This window comes from Chroicocephalus ridibundus, chromosome 8 (assembly GCF_963924245.1).
Source record: "Chroicocephalus ridibundus chromosome 8, bChrRid1.1, whole genome shotgun sequence".
NCBI lineage: Eukaryota > Metazoa > Chordata > Aves > Charadriiformes > Laridae > Chroicocephalus > Chroicocephalus ridibundus.
In genome coordinates this window covers 39,079,427-39,099,471 of record NC_086291.1, presented here as the reverse complement: position 1 = coordinate 39,099,471, position 20,045 = coordinate 39,079,427, and the positions used below count along the sequence as shown (strand labels likewise).

At 49.2% G+C, this 20,045-nt stretch overlaps 2 protein-coding genes across 7 annotated transcripts in view; one reads left to right on the top strand and one right to left on the bottom strand.

Annotated features, from left to right (window-relative positions):
• Positions 1 to 847, top strand: part of IFT140 (intraflagellar transport 140) — a 93,193-nt gene extending 92,346 nt beyond the window's left edge. For all 5 annotated transcript variants that reach the window (XM_063343525.1, XM_063343527.1, XM_063343524.1 and 2 more), the window contains one exon: positions 530 to 847. In XM_063343525.1, the coding sequence (XP_063199595.1) occupies positions 530 to 733 (204 nt within the window). In that variant the 3' untranslated portion in view covers positions 734 to 847. The remainder of the gene's footprint in view (positions 1 to 529) is intronic.
• On the bottom strand, positions 835 to 20,024 carry TELO2 (telomere maintenance 2). Of its 2 annotated transcripts, none has more exons than XM_063343567.1 (20): positions 19,733 to 20,024; positions 19,087 to 19,349; positions 18,336 to 18,404; positions 17,524 to 17,671; positions 17,029 to 17,131; positions 16,182 to 16,250; positions 15,101 to 15,242; positions 13,726 to 13,862; positions 13,011 to 13,099; positions 11,875 to 11,985; positions 11,201 to 11,286; positions 10,802 to 10,893; positions 9,698 to 9,814; positions 9,160 to 9,231; positions 8,439 to 8,609; positions 7,662 to 7,753; positions 6,771 to 6,870; positions 6,309 to 6,373; positions 5,557 to 5,672; positions 835 to 2,526 (listed from the first exon to the last, which is right to left on the bottom strand). In XM_063343567.1, exons 1-20 carry the CDS (start codon positions 20,002 to 20,004, stop codon positions 2,423 to 2,425), a joined length of 2,418 nt encoding a protein of 805 aa, XP_063199637.1. In that variant the 5' UTR covers positions 20,005 to 20,024; the 3' UTR covers positions 835 to 2,422. The 2 variants fall into 2 exon arrangements, with proteins under 2 accessions (XP_063199637.1, XP_063199638.1); XM_063343568.1 differs by having other exon boundaries at positions 11,875 to 11,982.
• Between the last annotated feature and the right edge of the window lie 21 nt (positions 20,025 to 20,045).

Sequence of the window (20,045 nt, the reverse complement as noted above, 5' to 3'; positions counted from 1 at the left end):
GTGGGGTGGGGGAACAAGATAGTCTTCAAGGTCGCTTCCAACCCAAACCATTCTATGAATTACACTGTACTTCATTTGACACCTGGCCAAAAAAAAAAAAATTGTTAAATTTATTTTAATTTGAGGAAATGGTGAATCACTGCAGGGCAGAAGTCCCACACACCCCCAGCGTTTGGAACTAACTGGTAACCTGCTGCTATTACGACACCTAAGGATGCAAAGTGCAGGTTTCTCCAGCTGTGCTGACTAACCTTCTCTTTAAGGGGGTGTTTCGACAGTGCTTCAGCTATCAGGACGTAAACCCAGCCTTTGAGACGCCCTTCTTTTTTTAAACAGAAAAAGATAGAACTGACACCAGTCGCTGTGAAAGGGCATCATTTCAGCAAAGGCTACAACTCCTGCCTCAGTGTTAGCGCCCTTCAACACCGAGCTGCTCCCCAGAGCTCAGCCCTCCACTAAGGGGATGCTTTTCCCCCTTGTGCGCCCCCCCCCCCCCCCCCCCAGCAGTGATCTCTGTGCATTACTTTAGGCTTACCGGTACCTGGAAGAGATGCAGAAAAGAATTCCACCCGCCAACCTGAGCTACTACGTGACTCAGCAGACCATCGAGGCAGTTCACCGAGGAGCGGGCGTTCCCCTAAGCCGAAGCCTGGTTTCAGAGCAGCTTCGCCATGGCAGCGTGGAGAACAAGGAGGAGGAGGAGGAAGTGGCTGATGAAGTGGAGGACCCCTGACGACTTACACTTACCAAATGCCAAGCTGACTTTAATACTAGGTCATTTATTCTGTCCTCGTCAGGGATCACGTATCGGTCAATACACTGCCGCAACAAGGCTTTTTGGTTATTACCAAGAAATTTATTTTTCCTGTTTGTACAAGCAACAGTATTATCTCAAGCACTACATACAAAGACTCACATGTTTATCCTGTACTGAAGCGGTTCTTAGTATTTTAATAAATTTGAGGGGGAAAAAAAAACAAACCCAAAAAACAACAAAAGCTGCACATTGTTACTTCAGGCTTTTTTCCAAGTACAGAAAAGAGCTGAGTAACTGAGGTGGAAACTCCTGAGTTGACAAAAATCTTCCAAGTACAACTTTGATTTGCTAAGGTGCGAAGTGATTTGTCGTTCCCTAGAAGTCAGAACTTTTGAAAACAATCTCTGTCCCATTTGGGCAGGAGATTGGCTAAAAGTCCGTCTATTCCCCTGCTGCAGGCTGAAGGGAGACTTCCCCCAGCCCCAGGCAGGGCCGCGTAGGTTCGAGCTACCATCTACAGCAACCTGCACCAAAGCTCAGACCCATGCAACAGCTGGGGTGGAAGGGACCTCCAGAGGTCACCTGCTCCAAGCCTCCCTGCTCACTCCGCGTCGCTTTGCGCCAGTGAAGCTTCCTTCTCCCTGGGAAGCTTCTTTTCCAAACACCACAGTTACATCAAGCTGCTCCGTATGAGTCAGATTTTTTTTTTTTGGGATGCGACTTTCTTCCCTGGCACAAGTAGGACTGTGAGAAGTGAAGCCCCCAACGTAAGCGACCAAGGTTCTGCTCACTCTTCAGCCTGTCACCCTGCCCTGGGAAGGTGTGCTGATAAAGCCGCTCTCGTACATGTCACACCAACCAGCCCGTCTGCTTCCAGTCATTTTTCTTTTTCCCCTTTTTGTGACTTGCTTCAAAACTCGGGGCGAACATGAAGTTCTTGAATTGTAGGCTTGCAGGGAAGAAAGCCGGGGGGGCAGATTGTAAGGCCAAAATCTGGACATTAGTTATCCTTTAATAGAAACTTATTTCTGTACTAAGATTATACAAAAAAACCATTCCTGCTTTGTTCCTGCCTAACCACAGCCCAGCTCTAGCTCGAGCCTTTAAGGTTTGTCACATTTTTCCAAACTTCAGTGTAGCCCTGCAGTTCTTACATCTCAGCTGCAGCGTCATTCCCTACACAGTGTCACCCCTTTGAAGGGCAGACCAATAACTATTCCGCCAAACGCTGACTGCTAGGAGACACGGCAGCCTTCGTTAAGGGCATGTCAGACTTCGCCCTGGGAGGTACGTGGCCCTCTCCGGCCCTCCTGTTTTTCTGACAAGAAGTCTGCTGTGAGCTCTTCCCTGTATTTTTAGCAGAGCGCTCCAACCTGCCAAGGTTATAAATAGCTGGGGGTGGGGGCTGGGGAGGCGCGGGGAGGATGGCAGCACTGGCCTTACCTTCCTGCATCTGTACACTCCGTACCGGATAGCGATAGCTCACTAAATTGGCCTCCACTACAAAGTCCAGATGTCAAGTCAGGTTCGCTGGCTTACGGCTCTGCACCCTTCCCCCCTTCTTCCTCTTCCCCAGCCAGGTGACTGCTGAAGAGGCCCCGGCAGTGCCTGCACGCAGCCAGCTGGCAGGAGCGGGAGGCAGAGCTCATGTCTTTTACCCCTCAGCTAGGAAGGGACAGTTTGGAGTTTCTTTTTCAGATTCTCCATGAGTAGCAGGTTCTGCAAGGCAAGCCTCCTGCAGTCCCCATCTGGATCTTTCTCCACCACATCTGTAAAAGAAGCAGCCACTGTTAGTTGCAAAAAAAAAAAAAAAAAAAAAGGGAAAAATTGCCCTTCGCCTAACACTTCTCTACTGTTCACTGACCAGCACTAAACGCAGCAGCAAATGCAGCCACATCTGGGCTGGACATCAGCACTCGCGGGAATTACGTTAAGAGCAGAAGGCAAAGATGCCCAACCCTGAGCAGTGAGTTTAGCTGAGCCCTGACGGTCACGTGTGAAAACGCTCAGCTCATTCTTGTAGCAGAAACAGGCAGTTGGGATCAAACACTATTGAAAGCATCCGCCCTTGCGTTCCATGGGATAACCGCTGTGCCAGAATTTGTGCTTGTGCCCCTGAGCTATACATAACCTTTCTACAGCTTATCTACTAGCGTGAATGCAGTCTGCCGTTAGAAATCCACTTATTCAAAAGCCTCCAGTCTCCATTCTGCCAATTCCTGCAATTTAAACAAGTGCTCGGTGCTCCCTCCCGGAATCTGTGGTCATGCTGCCCTTCAAATGGGGAAAAGAAAGAGGCAGGCCCCAAATTTCAACACGTTCTCCGTTCCGAGAGATTAGTCTGGTAAACCAGTCATGCTTTCATGCTTTCTGCGGCATGTAAGGGAAGGCATGAAGCTGCTTCCAGCAGCTGTTATTTCAGGGGCCCTTAATGGGCCTGCAAAGTAAAAACCAGGATGCGCGCAGGATGTCTGAGCAGGGGGAGCCTGGAAGAGCAGAGAGTCCCTGTGAGGATATCCTGTACGCACAAGCAGTGTGCTCGGAGCCCAGCGCTGTCAGCCCAAACACATGACTCACTCCCATGGAGTAGGGCTATTTATAACCTCAGGGAGAGCTTCGCGATGGCATTTCCATACTCCCTCTAGAGAAGGCAAAAAGGGGGAGGCTACGAGACGGCTCAGTCCAGGCTGAAGAGCTGAGAGACTGATGCTGGCACTGGTTCTCATTGCCACGAGCGTGGACCTTGAGCTGCAGCACCGAACGGGAGGCACAGGGCACCGAAGTATCACTCTGGTCCTCACAAAAGCCAAACTTCCCTACGACATAGCTCTACAGCGCTTGCAAGGCGTGGGGAATTCCCTCCAAGGCAGCTGCTGAGGAATCAAAGGAACTGTTTCCTAGAAATGTTTAGGTATTCCCTCCCTCCCCCGGGAAAGATGAGGCTACTCAGCAGCAGGTCCATCATGGCACTAAGGGCAACGAGGGACAAGTAGGAGGTGGCTCCTCGCCTCCCTCCCAGCTGGAATGTCCCAAAACACCCACGAAACAGATGGTGCCACGCCAGTGACTGAAGTAGTTTCTTACACCACACTGCGAGCGCTTCCTAACGGGGAACAGCTCTAGTTACAGCCCAAAGGCTGAAGGGCAGGAGCGGTCAGCCGTGTTGGCATGGGGAAGGACAGCACTCTGCACGGACTGTGAGACGGTAACAAACCGGAGCAGATTTGTAGATTTCTACTAAGTGCTTCGCGGATAACATTTTCTAGTTCCTCATTGTGCTTTAGCCACAGCAGGAGAAATGCAGATGCTTTAAGCTGAAACCCAAGGTGGTGACACTCGTCCTGGCCGAGAGGCGCGGCAGCAGGCGGCCCGCATGCCTGCCCGCGTGTCGTTTTCCCCAGCTACAGCAGCAGACCTCATACGTGACGCCTCTTGCAAATCCCAGCTGGAAGAGTCACGAAGCAACAGCAAGTCTGCTCAAAACCATGATTCAGCCACAAAAGTAAGTCTCACGTGACTGACTGCAGCTGCTGGAGCAGCCCAGGGCCTCCCTGCCACAGCGGTTTTAACAACTGCCCTACAGCAAAGAGCAAAGGCACAGCCCAAGGAGCTGCCGTGTTTCGGGAAGCAGCTCTAGAAGGATGTGCAAGTTTTCAGTTGCACTTAAACCGTATGTGACCAGATGTGGAGCCGAGTCACATTCTTCAAGGTTTCTGAACAGCTCCAAGAACAGTTTCCCCTTCTCTAAAGACACACGACTGTGATCATTCCCTGCGCTTATTCCCACCGGGATCCACCATGCGATTTTCATGCAAAAGCACTACACATAAAGAGATGGCTACTACACTGCCTCCAGGCACGAAAAGATGCTACTGGCTCTGTTCTCCTCCTCCTCCTTCCCAAAATAACTCATTAAAAACAGATTACGCAGACCTTCACGCTGAAAATACATTTGTAACATTCCTGGAAAGGCTCTACTCGGTAATAGCAGTGTTAACTGCAGAGACAAGCAGATTCCTCAGAGCACACCATGTCATGGGAAAAGTGAAGTTCTTGGCCCCACAAGGCAGCTCCCTTCCCTTTCAAGGGCACGGAGCTCCACAACCTGCGAGGCTCAGAGGCCGGCTGTGTCAGTGCCGCTTCCTGCCTGCTCCCCGTGGGAAGGCAACTCACCAGGAGTGAGAACAGCAAAGGAAACCAGCCCAGGGAGTCACACGAGCTCCACTCAGAACGCAGCAGGGGCTTCAGAGATACAAAGCGCGCAGCTTTACTTCCTCTTGTCCTTCCAGCCATACCTGACCCCCCGACTCACGCAGTTCCAGCCCACCAGGACCCAAACGTAGCCGGCGTTGCCGTAAGGTGCGCTGGGTGCAGCGTGCAAAGCCGTGCGCTGTCTGTCCCAGGCTGCACTCCCCACCAGCAATCGGAAGTTAGGAGATGGGGCCGCGCTCTTCTTCCTCCTATTTTTAGCACTAACAAAACCCATCTTCTGTGCGCATGGTGTAAATGGGCCGTACACGCCGTGTCTGTTACCACTAGTTAAAGTTGCTGCCTGCATGTAATAGGCAATACGGTGATAAGTTCTGCAGCTTCAAGAGATGGGTGGTTGCACATTTGGACAGAGACGCACAGTCTGGTCTGGTATTTGCCCTAAACTTACAGGCAAGCAATAAATACGCTTATCATGCAAATCTCTGGCGCACGCCATCAGGACTTCGCTACTACCATCACAGAGAGCCGCGGCACAAAGACGGGACCACTAGCCAGAAAACCACTGGCGTTACACCACCACGTCTCACCTCCCAGCCAGGACTGAGCCTCCAAAAGCTCTTCTGTCACGTCTTCCAGGAGACGTTCTGCAGGGACACTGAGGAGCACCGAGGAGATACAGGACAGAAGACCCTGGCGCACATACCTGTTGGAGAAAGACTGGTTAGAGCCTGCAGCTTTGCACCCTACCTTAGATTTCCTCACATCACAGGCTCTCCAGATTCAAATGTTTGTGATTATAATGACGTTTGCCATATTCCGACTGGTCTGGAGCGTAACCACGCACCAGCTGGCAGAGAGGCCACATACAGAGCCCCTGCCACACTGTGGCGCAGGGACTCTCGCGTAATTCACAGTCCTGGACAAGCCTGAGATCAAGCCAGAAACTGGACGTTTACAACACTTTGGCTACTTGTCTTTATTTCTTTGCAGGGCTGAATGCTGGAATCGCATCTCAAGTTTTCTGAGCTCCCTGAGTAAATAGAGATGAAGCTATCGCAGGGACAGTTGATGAGTTTTGTCATGCGTATTGGTCACGTCTGCACTGCCACGCTAGAAGACACTACCCGAGTTCGTATGTCAGCCTGACAGGAAAGCAACGCCTTCGTTACGAATTCTTGCAATACTCGGTCGTAAGAACACAAGGCTGGAGGAGAGCACAGAGCTAACGCATTGTCATTGACACTCTCAGTCGGGTGCTAGTCTTGGACAAAGACAAAGCACGGCTGGAGAGCGGTTCACAGCTGATCTTTCAAAACGGAAGCGTACAACTACAACTCACGAGTCAGTGTGGAAACGCAGAGCCCAAACAAACTCCAGCAGCGCCTTTCCCATTGCGGTAACTGCCTGCAAAACAGGATGACAAAAACTCTGAATACCTTCCCATTCACACCACCCTACAGAACGGGCCTTTGAGACGCACTGTTGTGCACATCATGATTGCGATTAGCTTTATTTTACAGATGAGGAAACTTAAGCAGTAAAGTGAAATGATGTGCCCGACCTCCCACAGAAGTTGACAGTTCTTCTACCAGAAGCAGCAAAAGATACTGCAGGGGTGTCTGAATCCCACAGCTCCTTTCTGACCATTTTCCCTCAGCCCTTTTTGCAACTTCTCAGCTCACGCGACTCAAACGTGCCGCCTGTCCAAGTGCAGCAGGCCCCGGCGCACACTGCAGGCACCTCTGAGCTCCCAGGCTGGGAGCCTCTGCTGCTCCCCGCGAGCTCAGGCAGCATTTCTTACCACGGTGTTAACAGCCAAGTACATCAGGATAGCTAAAGCGTGGACCAGTCTTCCAAGGACAAAGTGGTCTTCCCCTAGGAGATCAAACGTCGTCAAAGGCCTGCAAGTGCAAGATAGACAGTGCTGTAGCAGTGAGAAGGCTGCTCAGCGCGTGGCTTTGGAACAGTCAGGGTGGTTACGCAGGGTGAACTGTCCCCAACAAGCCTGAATCCCTAAAACAAGTCATTATACAGCCATTCCCAGCTTAACACAGGCCACAGCTGTTTGTTCTCGTCTTTGCTCCCAGACCAGTAATAAATATCCCCTACTCTACAGCAGGTATCACTCCTTCTACCAACAGTCTTTACTTAGAAACAACTGTTCGCAAAAGCTGCACCACTGCCATACTAGAAACAAAGCGTTAAGACTGGTATTACAAGATTCTTGATCCTCATGGAATCTATTACTCAGCCTTCCTTAGGTAAGCAAAGACTTAAGCGATTGACAACAAACGTGGTCACAGTCCAGGTGACAGAATTAGCTTTGATTAATGACTGCAGTCCGAGTTCTGCAGTTTTCTGTGAACCTCCCAAGGCAGAGCGTCAGTGAAGACAACCGGTGTACTGCCAAAATCATCCGCCTGGGCACCTGCTGACAGGTAATTCTTCATAACGTGTCTCCGCTTCTGCAGGGTCTTACATATTCCTGCCCAACAAGACTTCACAGGATAAGTCCAAGAGACCACAATCCCCTCCTCTCTAAGCTTCACGCATGAGCCACGCACCAGTGAGGTGTCACTGGACTCCCCCGCAGCCTCTGGGCTTTAGCCTGCTGCTCCAAGGCAAGCAGAACACGCGGAAGAAGCTGACTCTGGCAGCTGCCAGGCCCACGTCCCAAGCTGTTCACACTCACCTGTCAAAGTGCTGAATCAACGGAAAAAAGAAGTGCCCAGCAACAGAATTGAACTCATTTGGGCCGGAAGCGCGTTCCACTTGAGACTGACCCTGTCCAAGAGAAAAATGAAGTCTAGACACAAGATGCAGCATCTGAGTCTTCCCCTTCACCGGACACTCCAGACTACGAGTCCCCGGCAGCCACTGTCAGGCACTGCTTGCCGTACACCTTATGGGCACTAGTTTCCAGACTGGATGACTCACTTCCCGCTTCAGATCCTCTCATACATGTGAGTATTTCAGTACAATATAGCTCAGGACTATTGGGTTAGAGATAAGAAACATGAACATGCAAGGGATAGAGGAGTTTTGGAAAGCAAGTTCTCCAGGATGAACCACAGAAGAGTTGTGGGAACGAGGAAACTGCCATCAATTTATCTCCCTGAAAAACAGGCAGGCTGGGAAAGTCCAGCCCAGGAGGCAGCTGGTCTGGTGGAGGAGGCTCTGGGATCCGTGCGGTGCAGTCACAGCTCCCTGCAGCGGCCAGACAAGCTCAGAACAGCAACAACTACCCCTCAACACAAGGCAAGGAGTTCCAGGTTTATTTTCCTCTCCCTGCACCAAAAGATTCAGCCAGATACTAAGATAAATTTAGATTTGAAGTTATACAATCTTTCCTTTGGGTTGGGCAGCTATTGGGACAGGTATTTTGCTCTTTCCAGACAGAACAACAGCAACTCCTAGCGTCCCTATTTCTGCTGGATTTGACGTTAGTTTGTTTCTGCCCTGGCCTCACCGTAGCAAATCTCCGAGTCTTGTTTTTGATCCTCTCATCAACAATTGTTCTCCAGTCCTTAGAGCTGTCGCTTCCAGGAAGGAGCTGGATACAAGGTTTCTGGGCATCAGAATGCTTGGTCTTCCCATGGGATTTGGGATAGGACAGCTCCTGAGCAGCCAAAACCAATACCTAGATGAAAAAGAGGGAGGGGTTCTGTTAAAAAGAGGTAAACCCTGCACTAGGGAACAGTTAACAACAGATACCAGCACCCAAACTGATGGGAGGAAGGCAGGAAGGCACAACAGGTTTAGAACGAAGATCAGCAAGGTCACTGATGCCCAACCAACCATGTGGCTCCGAGGTACTGACCACACGTGGTCACTTAGCCCCGAAACACAACAGTGGCTCCTCCTTCAGACACGGCGAGTGAGGTAACGTAGAGGAGCCCAGAAAGATCGACGTCTTTCAGAAACTGAACAGACAGACTGATGGCACGTTAGAAGACAGTGGCTTCTCCTAAGCAAAGGACCATCGTATGTTTTGCATTCCGTGGGGAAGGATTGCTGTGGCAGGGTTACGAACAAGAGCGGAATGCCAGGCACAAATACGAACGTAAGAGATTCCCATGCCTCTGCCTCCTCCTACGCGGAATAAAAGGTAACCCCTTGTATCTCAGGGACTCAGCACTAGTGCAACAAAGACACAAGGGAAAGTGGGAAGAAAAGAGCAGAGCACTTACATCAAGAATGTCCACGCGCTGACGAAGACTGTAGTTCAGAGAGTAGAACTGGGAGGTCAAATACTTTGCTACCTGTACAGAAAGATCAAGGCGTAATGAACACAAACCCAGGCTGGAAACAGCCTTCCCACTCATTCTAAAAGCACTCCATTTCAGGAGAAATGGGCGAACAGGGGAAACTCAGACCCTTCCATTTCTAGATTCTCACAAAGTAAGTAAATGACAAATGAGACTTTGCCTTTCTTCTCTCCCTCCTATGCAGAAGTGCCCAAACAACTGCCGTGGCAGCTTTGGCACTCTGAAGGAGACCTTACTGCGTCCTTTCGATACTTAAACGGCACTTATAAGAAAGATGGAGAGAGGCTTTTTTACCAGGGCTTGTATTGATAGGATGAGGGGTAAAGGTTTTAAACTGCCAGAGGATAGATCTGGACATAAGGAAGAAATTCTTTACCCTGAGGGTGGCGAGACACTGGAACAGGTTGCCCAGAGAAGCTGTGAATGCCCCATCAAAAGGAAAGCAGTAAGAGGGACTCACGGGTATTGGATCTGTGGTTAAAATAGCTACTTGAGCTCTCTGACGGAGCTCCACAAAGCCTTCAATGCAGGTCTTCTCCTCCAGATGCAATACTATTTTTGCCAGCTCCACGCTAACCTGCTCAAAATAGGAAAAAAGGAATCAAATCCCTGCAGGTGTCTTCTTTCTCACAGGATTTACACAGCAGCATCCCTTTTCCATTTCTAATGTTTAAGCAAAGACAACGAGGGTATGGACTACAGGCAACATGTCTGTTGCTCGGGAGGGAGAGAAAACACATTTAAGCGAAATGCCATGGAGACACATTTCTCAAAACACTGAACAAACCCCTACGCTGATTCCTCCGTCCACATTCACTTTTGCTTTTTGGACAAGTGTGGCATCACGAGGTGGGTGGACTTGTGACTATAACTAATGGGATGAAGGGCACAGTACCACGGCCCAAGCCCATCCAGCTCAGCGTCTGATGAGCAGCAACAGATTGCCCAGTGTCCACCAGACTACAAACACCCCTTCCCTTTCTCAGCTGGGAGACGCCTGCATCTCGGCCACCTGCAAGTGTTCACTAACAAGTGGTGGTGAGCACACCTCACACCGGCGACCTTGTCCCAAGTTCCTCTCACCTGAGCTTTCCCTCTTCACCAGTGCAATCCAACTACTCCCCCTGGAAGACATTCTGCTGTACAAGCAAATAGGGAAAGTCCATTTGATTTTATCCCCCTTTTTATTGGGGAGTAACAATTAAATTAAATTTCAATTCAAAATCAATTAAATCCAAAATCAAGATCAGTTGGTCTGTGGAATTCATGGCCGCTCCGTAAACGACGTTTCTAATGATTTTTCTGCCCAGCGCAAAGCATGGAGCTTCCTCACGCTACGGGCAAGTGCTACGTGCAATGCATGTCGTGTTCAGCGTGGGAGCTGCTAAGTGCCATACTGCTGCCAGCACCTTCGCTTGCTTCTTTGCTCCCCTGTGCCCTGCAGCCTCACACACACTGGCCTGGCCTGGCCTGCTGCTCTGTTGGCACGGCTAGTCTCCTCACGAGGGCAAAGGCATAGTTCCCGTACCACCGCCCACTGGTAACTTAGCTCATACTACTTCACCTCTCTCGTTGCTGCTGGATTCTTTCGAACCAAGCTCTCAAGAGCCTTGACGGTAGCTTCCCATTTGTCCACATCTTCAGAGCCTGTCAGGACTGAAGGGGATCAAAAGACAAACAAAAGCTGTTATCAGAACGTCTGCGCTTATGGTTGGCATGTACCCCCAACTTTTTTCTGCCAATAGCTTGTCTTGGCGTAGGCAGGTACCGCTGACTCAGCGCACAACTGACATCAGGAACTACGTTGAAACTACTCAGAAATTACAGTTCGACACTTGAGCCCAGGTTACTGAAATCCTACGGCTTCTTCAAATTAGCTCAGAAAAAGAAAATAAACCTACACAGAGACCACTCTCCCCAAACCAATAAGAAACAGATAAAGACTCAGCCCAAAATCTCGTACCTTCAATACAGTCCCGGATATACACAGGAGCCTTAGTCTTCAGTTCTTTATCCTCTGACATATCGTAAGGGATGAGATCATCATCACTGTAAAAGGAATAAAAGCAGGAGCTAGACCATGGGGTACAGATGTTCGTCCTTTCCCCAGCTATCCACACAAAAGGGAAAGAACCAGTACGCACATTCTCCTAACGCTGTCGCTCTTACTCATGCAGCAGCACTGCTCGGGAAGTTCTATCAATTACTCTGAAGCTCAGTGAAAGAGCACTTCTGTAACCAGATCTGGAACTGGATCTCCTGGTCAAGTGCAGGAAAGAGTCAGGGGACCCAGAGACTAGAAGCTGATTCTTGAGATTTCTTTATATATTGGTAAAGTGACAGGATAAGACAGGTCCATTATTAAAATGGGTAGATACATATCCATAATGCCAGGAAACACGCATCTAATTTAAATGGAATAAATACAATGGATGTACATGACATGGGCACTGCTCAAATTACTGACACACCTGAGTGCCACTTCCTACACAAAGTCCTATTCTGCTGCACACCACTCGGCTGGACAAGCTCAGAATGCACAAGATTTGCCAAAAATGCAACTACTAATAGGTCCCTTCTCCCCTCTTAAGAACCTGCCATTTATTTCCCATTTCCTGCCAGGTTCTTGCCCCTTACCTATCAAGCTCAGCATCCGACTCCTCCTCTGGCTTCACAGGGGCTGCTGGATGTGATTTCTTGTTGCTTTCCAACTCCCCTGGCAGCGCAGCATCTGTTTTATCATTCCTGCTTTGAGGAACGAGAAGCATTAAAACCCATGAAGTAACAGTACTTATTCACAAGCAAGAAGCCACTCGCACCATCAACCCTTCCTGCTGAAAAAGAGCAGCAGGTAATTATTTCTGCTGCAGTCTCCCACCTAGATTGGCCAACACACGGAATAAAGTCTTGGGAAGGTGAGGGGAGAGAAAAGAAGCAGAATCTCTTAACAGAAGAGCAACGGATAAGAAAAATAAAGCTAGCTAATTTGCTGTGTTCCCCCTGCACTAACCTGTACCTAGGACTGCCAAGGACAGCCTAAGTGTGATGACTGGATCACACTGGTCTGCACCGCATTCGAAGCTGTGAATGAAACTGAACACACGGGGAAGAAACATCTTTAACCATTGCTAGTAGGGTGAATACAATAATGGAGAAATTTTTTTCTGTACCTATTTCTGTGGACTTTGGCACATCCTTTCAACTCTCTGCTTCTCAAATACTGTCTATGCTGGTTATGCCCCTAAAATGGGTGCAATAAATCTTCCGTATTTCACTGGAGTGCTGGACCGCTTCATTTAATAATAACATGAAACGTGTCGTTCATCTGCTGATAAAACTAAGTGCTTCAAAGGCCAAGAGCCTCAGCAGATGCTATGGAAGTCGAGAGCACCAGAGGACCAGTCTTTAGACTGACCGATGTGCTAGATTTTTGTTACTGATGAATGGGCTGGGGGCATACGGCCCAAATGCCAGGTTTCCCAGATGCGAACAGAAAGGCCCATCTGGTTCTACGCAGGGGCACATAAGACCCCTAGAAAACTGCAGCACGGTTTCAGCACATGCAGCTATCGAACAAGCAATTTTAATACATACCACCATTTGAATTATGAACTTAACATAACCACACTGCACTGTAAGCATAAGGTGCATTATAATGCTTAAGAATACGGAAGACATCTTGAATACTGCATACAGGTCTAGCGGGTGACTCAAAAAAAAGGTATGGAGAAGAGCAAAAGATGGCATGGAGATGAACGGTAGCAATATCTTACTTATCATCCGGAGGGCCGGGGACAACACAGAATGGTGGAGTCTGCACCAGAAGGGACTTCAGTTCTCTTGCTTCATCATCTTCTTCATACTAGACAACCAGAACAACAGTTACTGCACAGTTATCTGCTGGCAAATACGCCCAGCATTCAACATCTGACCCTTCTGCCGTGTGCAAATGAAGACTGAATTCAATAAAGGCAACGCGACGTGAGGGGTGATGCAGGCTTTTAAAGAATCAATGTGATTTAACCACATAATTCTTACAAACTCTACTGGAAATAGCAGAGCACATATCCCCATGTCAATTTGGAAAATCTCAACTTGGAGCAGGCCTTCCCACCAGGTCAGGGACTGAATGTTCACCGAATGTTCACCACTGGTTTAGGTCTGACGTTCCCTCCCAACTTCCACAGGTCAGACTCCAATTCCCTCATTTAATATGATAAGCCTCTAGTAATCCTTTATTATCGTCAGTTTACCCTGAGCTTTGTCATCACATTACACTCTTAAGGTCACTCTCAGCCACCTGGCTATTTTTCATACAAGTAGTTTTTGTAAACACAAGAGTGTAAACACTCTTTTTGAAAGCGTTGCTGCCTTTCCTTGTCTCCAGGTAAGCATTAGAACTTGCTATAATGCCCTGGGATCATCTAGTTTAAAGCTTTTATTTCCTCTAAGCCCTGCACACCAGACATAAATTTCAGTAACCTTCACCTGAAACTTCAGGACAGGCCCGTCAGTGTTTATTTTTGAACTAATGCTCTCTGCCACAATCATTCCCAGGCGCCGTATCTGTGGCAGATTGCTGTCCAAGTGGCATTTCACACCCTCCATCATGCTTGTGAGAAGCTCTGGAAAAAAAAAAACAAACAAACAGTTCATGAAACGATGACAGAAACAAACATCCCTCTTCGTGTCGGTTCCCTCAGAGCGCATCTTTAGCCACTCGCTGCCCCGTAATGGGCAGAAATATGGGAAGAGCCCACGCAGCTGCGACTTCTCTTTCTGCAACGGCAGCAACATCCTTCAGCACCAACATATAATAAAGCCATGCTTTGTCACGGGGTACAAAGTCAACAAAACATTACAATATATTCGAAATTTTGAATATTTCTGTTTTCACCGAAACAAAAAATGATGGTAAGTCAAGACAATCTTCCGCTTTTTAGAGTGCTTCAAAGCCACTTAACTGAAATGCCACGTTTTGAGGAAGCGACAAATTCTGACCAGTACAAGAGTCACAGGGGGAGAAATTCCCCTCGCCACCTAAGCCAAACAGGCAGGTAACACCGGTATTTCTCAGCCCACAGAGAATGATGGTGGCCAGCTTTACCAGGCAGGTTTACTGCTGTTAGGCTGACCTCCTTCAACCCTGAAAAGCTTATCTTTTCAACAGCTGTCGGATAAAAAACAGATTATAAAACTACAGTAAAAGCAGCAAATAACAAGTCACTTATTCACCTAAAGAAGAACTAATTCCAGAACAAAACAGGTCTTGTAAGTCAACCTTCCCTGCGCCACCCCGCTCCAAAAGCCACACGCAAAGAGAAGTAACTCTAGACAGTTTTTCTGAAATGTTTTTATTACAACAGAAACGGGAATTTTAGCCCAGGAGCCCAGTCTGCTACGCACTGCGTGAACACAGAACAGGAGGCCCTTTCTGGCAACTCCCTGTCCCTACTTGCTTCACCTGGAGGGGAGCAGAATGACACGGACGAATGCACATGGACAGTCACAGCCCAACCAAAGAGCTTTTCATCCTTGGTGTACCTTCCCCAACCCCTTTAAAGCCTTTCTCGTGCTCCAACAGTAAGCCTATAAATTGCAAATCACACCACTCTTCTAACCAGAGTCAATCCTTGTCTTCCTGTGACAAAACTTAAGGGTTCCTAAATCACTGCTCAGGTGCACTAAGAACTTTAGTTCAGAGATACGCTTCTCCAATTTCACAATTTAAAGCTTGGAATGTAAGTCCCAAGATGAAGATGGGACAATTTTGTTTATCCACAGATCAAAACAAGGTCTTTTTCTACTCACAGTCAGACCTTCTGTTACACAAATCCACCCCCTGCTTCTCCCACTGCCTCACCTTGTCTGCAGCTCTCGATTTCGGGCTCCTTCAGGTGGGAGAGGCAGATGAGGATGGCTTTGCTAATATACTGCTGCTGCTCAGGCGGAGAGTGCTTCACAGCACTGCTGCTGCCCCAGGTCTCCAGCAGCTCTTTCAGCACCTGAATCAGAGAACTCACGTTGGCTTGAAACAGATCGTCTCTACACAAAAGTTATCTTCTTTTGGAAGCACATTTCAAAAACGTGCTTTCATACATAACACTATATATTCTGATGGCACTTTGTTCCTCTTCATGTTTCCCAGTGAACTTTACGCTCCCTGCAAACGGGGCTCACCTTGTATTTCAGAGCCCAAAACGTACTGTGTTTGACCAACTGAGAACTCCACACCACCTTTATTTAATATATTGTTAAATATAATGGGGGGTTTTGTATCTAAAAGGGATAATTACAAGCAGAGCAATACATATTATTGTCAAAACGCAATATGATATCATATAGTGTAACATGTTTTTAGTCCAATCCTATATACCTGCCAGTACTTCCAGATAATTAGAATAACAGAACATCTAACCAGTGAAAAAAAAAAAAAAAAAACAAAAAAATTGTGAAAACAGTAGAGATTTCCAGAGATACAGATTTCCTGGAAGTTCCATCACACTGCTGACTTGGAGATGGAAAATATCTGCATCCCCCCAAAGGAAAAGGTAGATAAGAATGATTCTGAAGCACGCAGACAGGTCTCAACCAACGTCGTTGGTTGCTGCCATCTGCCCAGCTGGACAAACTGGGGATGAGAGAGGAAGCTGGGAAGGACAGAGGACATGGGACATCTGTCAGAATCCAAGCCTCCTTAGTTTTGCTACTTGGAAGACAACTTCCCAATTACATCTGAAAAACTAGCGCCAGCGGCGCAGAAAGTCTTCTATTTGTATATCACAGTCTACTTGTGCTATGGTAGGGCTTCCCTTACTCTCACGAACAGTAACAAAAGCGTCTTACAAGAAGTACCAAAGCTGTGCACCCCACAGACACGCATACACGCACACAGTACAATTTCTTCCATCAGACACCTCACCAACAATGTTACTTAACCTTACCTTGATCAATAAGGCACGCCGAAGGCTATCCAGGGCCAGATAGCCAAGGAGGTTCTGTAGCACTGCAGTCTGCAACGAAAACCGCAAGTCTTGCTTTAACTGGGCACAAAGTTGTCATCCAGCAATGGCAAGTGTGCATTTTTACTACGTTAAACTTTTCATGCTAAGGGACTGGTTGGCAACATTCGGAGACAGAAAAGTAAGCAAATTTAAAAAAAAAAATAAAAAAAATCAACCAAACACACACACGCAGTTGCTGATGAAATACATGTAAAAACAGGACAGAAATTCAGTACCGTATTTTTACCATCAAAACCAGACCAGCACGGTCCCAGGCAAACATGGAACACGAAATCTAGAGAACACCCCTCACAAACAACACCACAAGCCACAGAACACTTCCTAATGTGACATACTTAGGTGCACAAGAAAAAAAATAATTAAAATAATCCCAGTCCTTGTCTCATCTCTTCAACCTAAGTCTTGTCCCTTCAGTCTCTTCTTTCAGATTCTAAATCAACCAGATGTCTCCAGCTCCCCAGAACACTGAAATCACGTGCAAATAACCGTTTGGTTCCAGAGAGTACAGGAATTCTGCTAACGGCCATCAACCCCGAGAGAGCACAGGAATCTGTGATTTCAAAGCAGCTGTTTAGCACTCCCTCTTTGTTATGTTGAGCTGAGGGGATGTCAGCGAACAGCTGCACAGCTCGGGTATGTGTGGAGAGACTATTTCAGAACGAAGAGCTAAATCTTTTTCAAGAAGACTTGGAGCCCAGCTACAAAAAGCATTGGCACTTGGGAAAAACAGGCGTTACTCCACCGCTGTTCAACGCGGAGTCCTTACCGTGTGGCCGTACTGCAAGAGCAGCATCTTCTGGGTCACCACAAACTGAGCTTTCTTGTTTTTCACAACCAGGTTCCCCAGCAACCTAGACAAGACATCTGCCCTAGCAAGACAGGTCAATAGCAGAACATTAGGAATCCACATAATTACTGCCACGCTGCCACTAATCGCAGAAAATTCCCTGAGCAGCTCTTTGCACCAAAGCCTCTAAAACACCTCTAAACTTTAAGAGTGAGTCAGTAATTGCAAAGAATGTTTTCACTTGTTTTTTCACTGCATGTCACGACACAGACCTTTAAGGAATGGTGCAGGTTTTACCTGAGAGGGAACAATCAACTCATTTACCCTTAGAGTCTCTCAGGAAATGGCACTGTAAGAAAGAAACCGCCTACACAAACACACACACGCCAGCATCTTTCAGAAACCGATTCTCCCAGTATTTGTGAAAGAATTCCAGCCTTTGCTGTGGATCAGGGAGGAAAGCAGAATTCTTACCCGGGTGCTCTCTGGACAAAACCAAGGACCACCGCTTCCATCCAGCGGTCTGGTACGCATTCAACCAGTCGCCAGCATATTCTTTGCCAGATGCAGTCTGACTTGGTGAGATCCGTTAGGCGGGGTACCAAAACGCTGAGGATTTCCTCTGAAGTGGAAGGGAAAACAGGTAACTACACCACATGGACAGAACGGGTGCAACGGTGCTCAAGGTCAGCCTGCAAATTTCAAGATCCTCACAAAACAAAGAAATACAACGTACAGTTTGCAGTTCTAAATTGGTCCTGTGGTAAGAACTAACCTAAGCAGCCCAAGGAACTTGCAAGTATTCCTCATCACGGTAAACAGCTAGAACATCTTTCCTCTTCTTCCCCAGCCCCGTTAACTACTTCTGCATTCAGTGGCTTCAAAGTCCTAAGCAAAGCCAGGCTGAAGGCGACTCACATGAGAGAGTCATTAGACACGAGCAGCGATTTATGCTGGTATTTAGAAGGCACTTTCAGACCACTGGATGAAAAGCTCTAGAAGAGCATTTAATAGGATGAGAAGGCTAACGCCCTCAGCCCATTTTTGACAGAAGAATGGATCACGTTCACGTGAGCTGACAGAACAGCGTCGACAGCTATCAGATGCATAGCTGGGTACCGCCAGAAGGCAGAGAACAGCCTGTACAGTCCAACTCACAAAGCCCCCAAAATATTAATTGGTCAGTCTCCCACTCCCTCTGGTGATTGTCATCACAGTCATCCTTCTGCACTAATGCAGTAAAACAGACCTTCCCCCTCCCCAAAATAATACTGTAAAACACTCACTTTGTCTCCCATGAACGCATACCTTCCCCAGGACGTGAGAAATAAAAGAGATGGAGCAATCCAAGCCACCTGGGATAAAACAGACACAAGCTTACCAAGAGCATCACCAGCATCCTCCAAACAACCTTTGGAAGGAGGTGCATGCACTTCTACAAGTACTGAAGCCTGAAAACGCAGATTAACTTTTTCTCTTTGAGCATCATCTCCTCCTCCCTCCACCATCTGTCTTTGGGTACAAAGTGGCACCCAGTACTATTTATACACAGTGAGAGCCAGAAGACTAAAGTAGCTCAGTCCCACTTTTAACGCGATGGTAACAAAGCCACTGGTTTAGTCAGTATCGTTTAAATCTTCCACACAATTCCTTCAGCACAGATCAAGTGACCACAATTACACTTGGCCACAGATGATGCTATTTTAACAGCTCGTAGGGCCTGGATGCGTTCCTGTGCAACCTGCTCTGGGTGACCCTGCTCCGACAGGGGGATTGGACTGGGTGATCTCCAGAGGTCCCTTCCAACCCCGGCCATTCTGTGACTGCAGCTTTCAGTGGGATTTTAAAAAGCCTCAGCCTTCCTCCTCATTCCTGGTACCTTACACTTTGAAGCGCAATGAAACTCAGCCTGAAGGATGAACGCCAGGCTCTGCAGTCCCCGCTATCCGTATCTCAAAACACCGGCCAAGGGGGCCCATGCACAAAACGCTTCTCCAGAAGAGCTGTCTCTGTCGCGTGGCCCTCCCGCAATCCTACCTCTTAGAGACTCCGAGATCTTCTGCAGCACCTGGATAATTGCACCACCCAGGAGAGGAAAGTAGTTCTGCGGGAAGAAGACGGGGGGGTTTTTCCCCTGGAGCTTGTTGCTCACATGGTCGGGCAGACACACGATCTGGCCGAGCAGGGCCTCCTGCAGCTCGGGCGAGCCGGCCGGGGCCTGGCAGAGCTCCCACAGCAGCGCCGGGACGCGTCCCTCCCGCAGGAACCGCTCCAACACCTCCGCCGCCTCCCGCGCACAGCTGGGGGAGGAAGGACTGCGGTGAGGGCCGGGCCTCCGCACCGGTACAAAACCCGCGCCCGCTGTGGCTCTTCTGCCGCCTTCTCACCGCCACAACGCCGCTGCCCCGCCGCGCGGAATTTTAATCGAAAACCAAAGCGATTCTATAATCTCTCGCTATCTCCAGCTTCCTCAGCTCCTAACGCTTCGGGAGAGGCCATCGGCACGGCTGAGCAGCAGCGCTGGAGGCGGCTGCGACACGGCGGGACCCGGGACTCCCCGCGCCCACCCTCCCGCTCCCGCCGTCCCCCGCCACGTTACGCCCCGCTCCGCCAGCCCTGGGGAGGACGAGCCCCTCAGCTCTCCTGCCACAGCCGCCTCCCGCCGGGGAGCAGCCGGACTGACCCGGGGGCGGCGAGAGCCTCCAGCAGGACGGAGAGGGCGAGACCGGGCGGCGCCTCCAGGAAGAAGCTCCGCCACTCGGCCGCGGGCCGCGCCCGGGCCAGGCTGCGCAGGAAGGCGCCGAGCAGCGCCCGCTCCCGCTCCCCGAGGGCGGCGGGGCCCCCTGCCGCCGCCACAGCCTCCCGCGCCGCGCCCAGCGCCGCCGCCGCCCCCGGCCCGCCCCGCTCCAGCGCCGCCGCCGCCTCACGCAGCGCGCGCTCGGGACCCGCCGCCATAGCGCCGAAGGGGCCGTGCAGAGACACCACTCCCGCCCGCC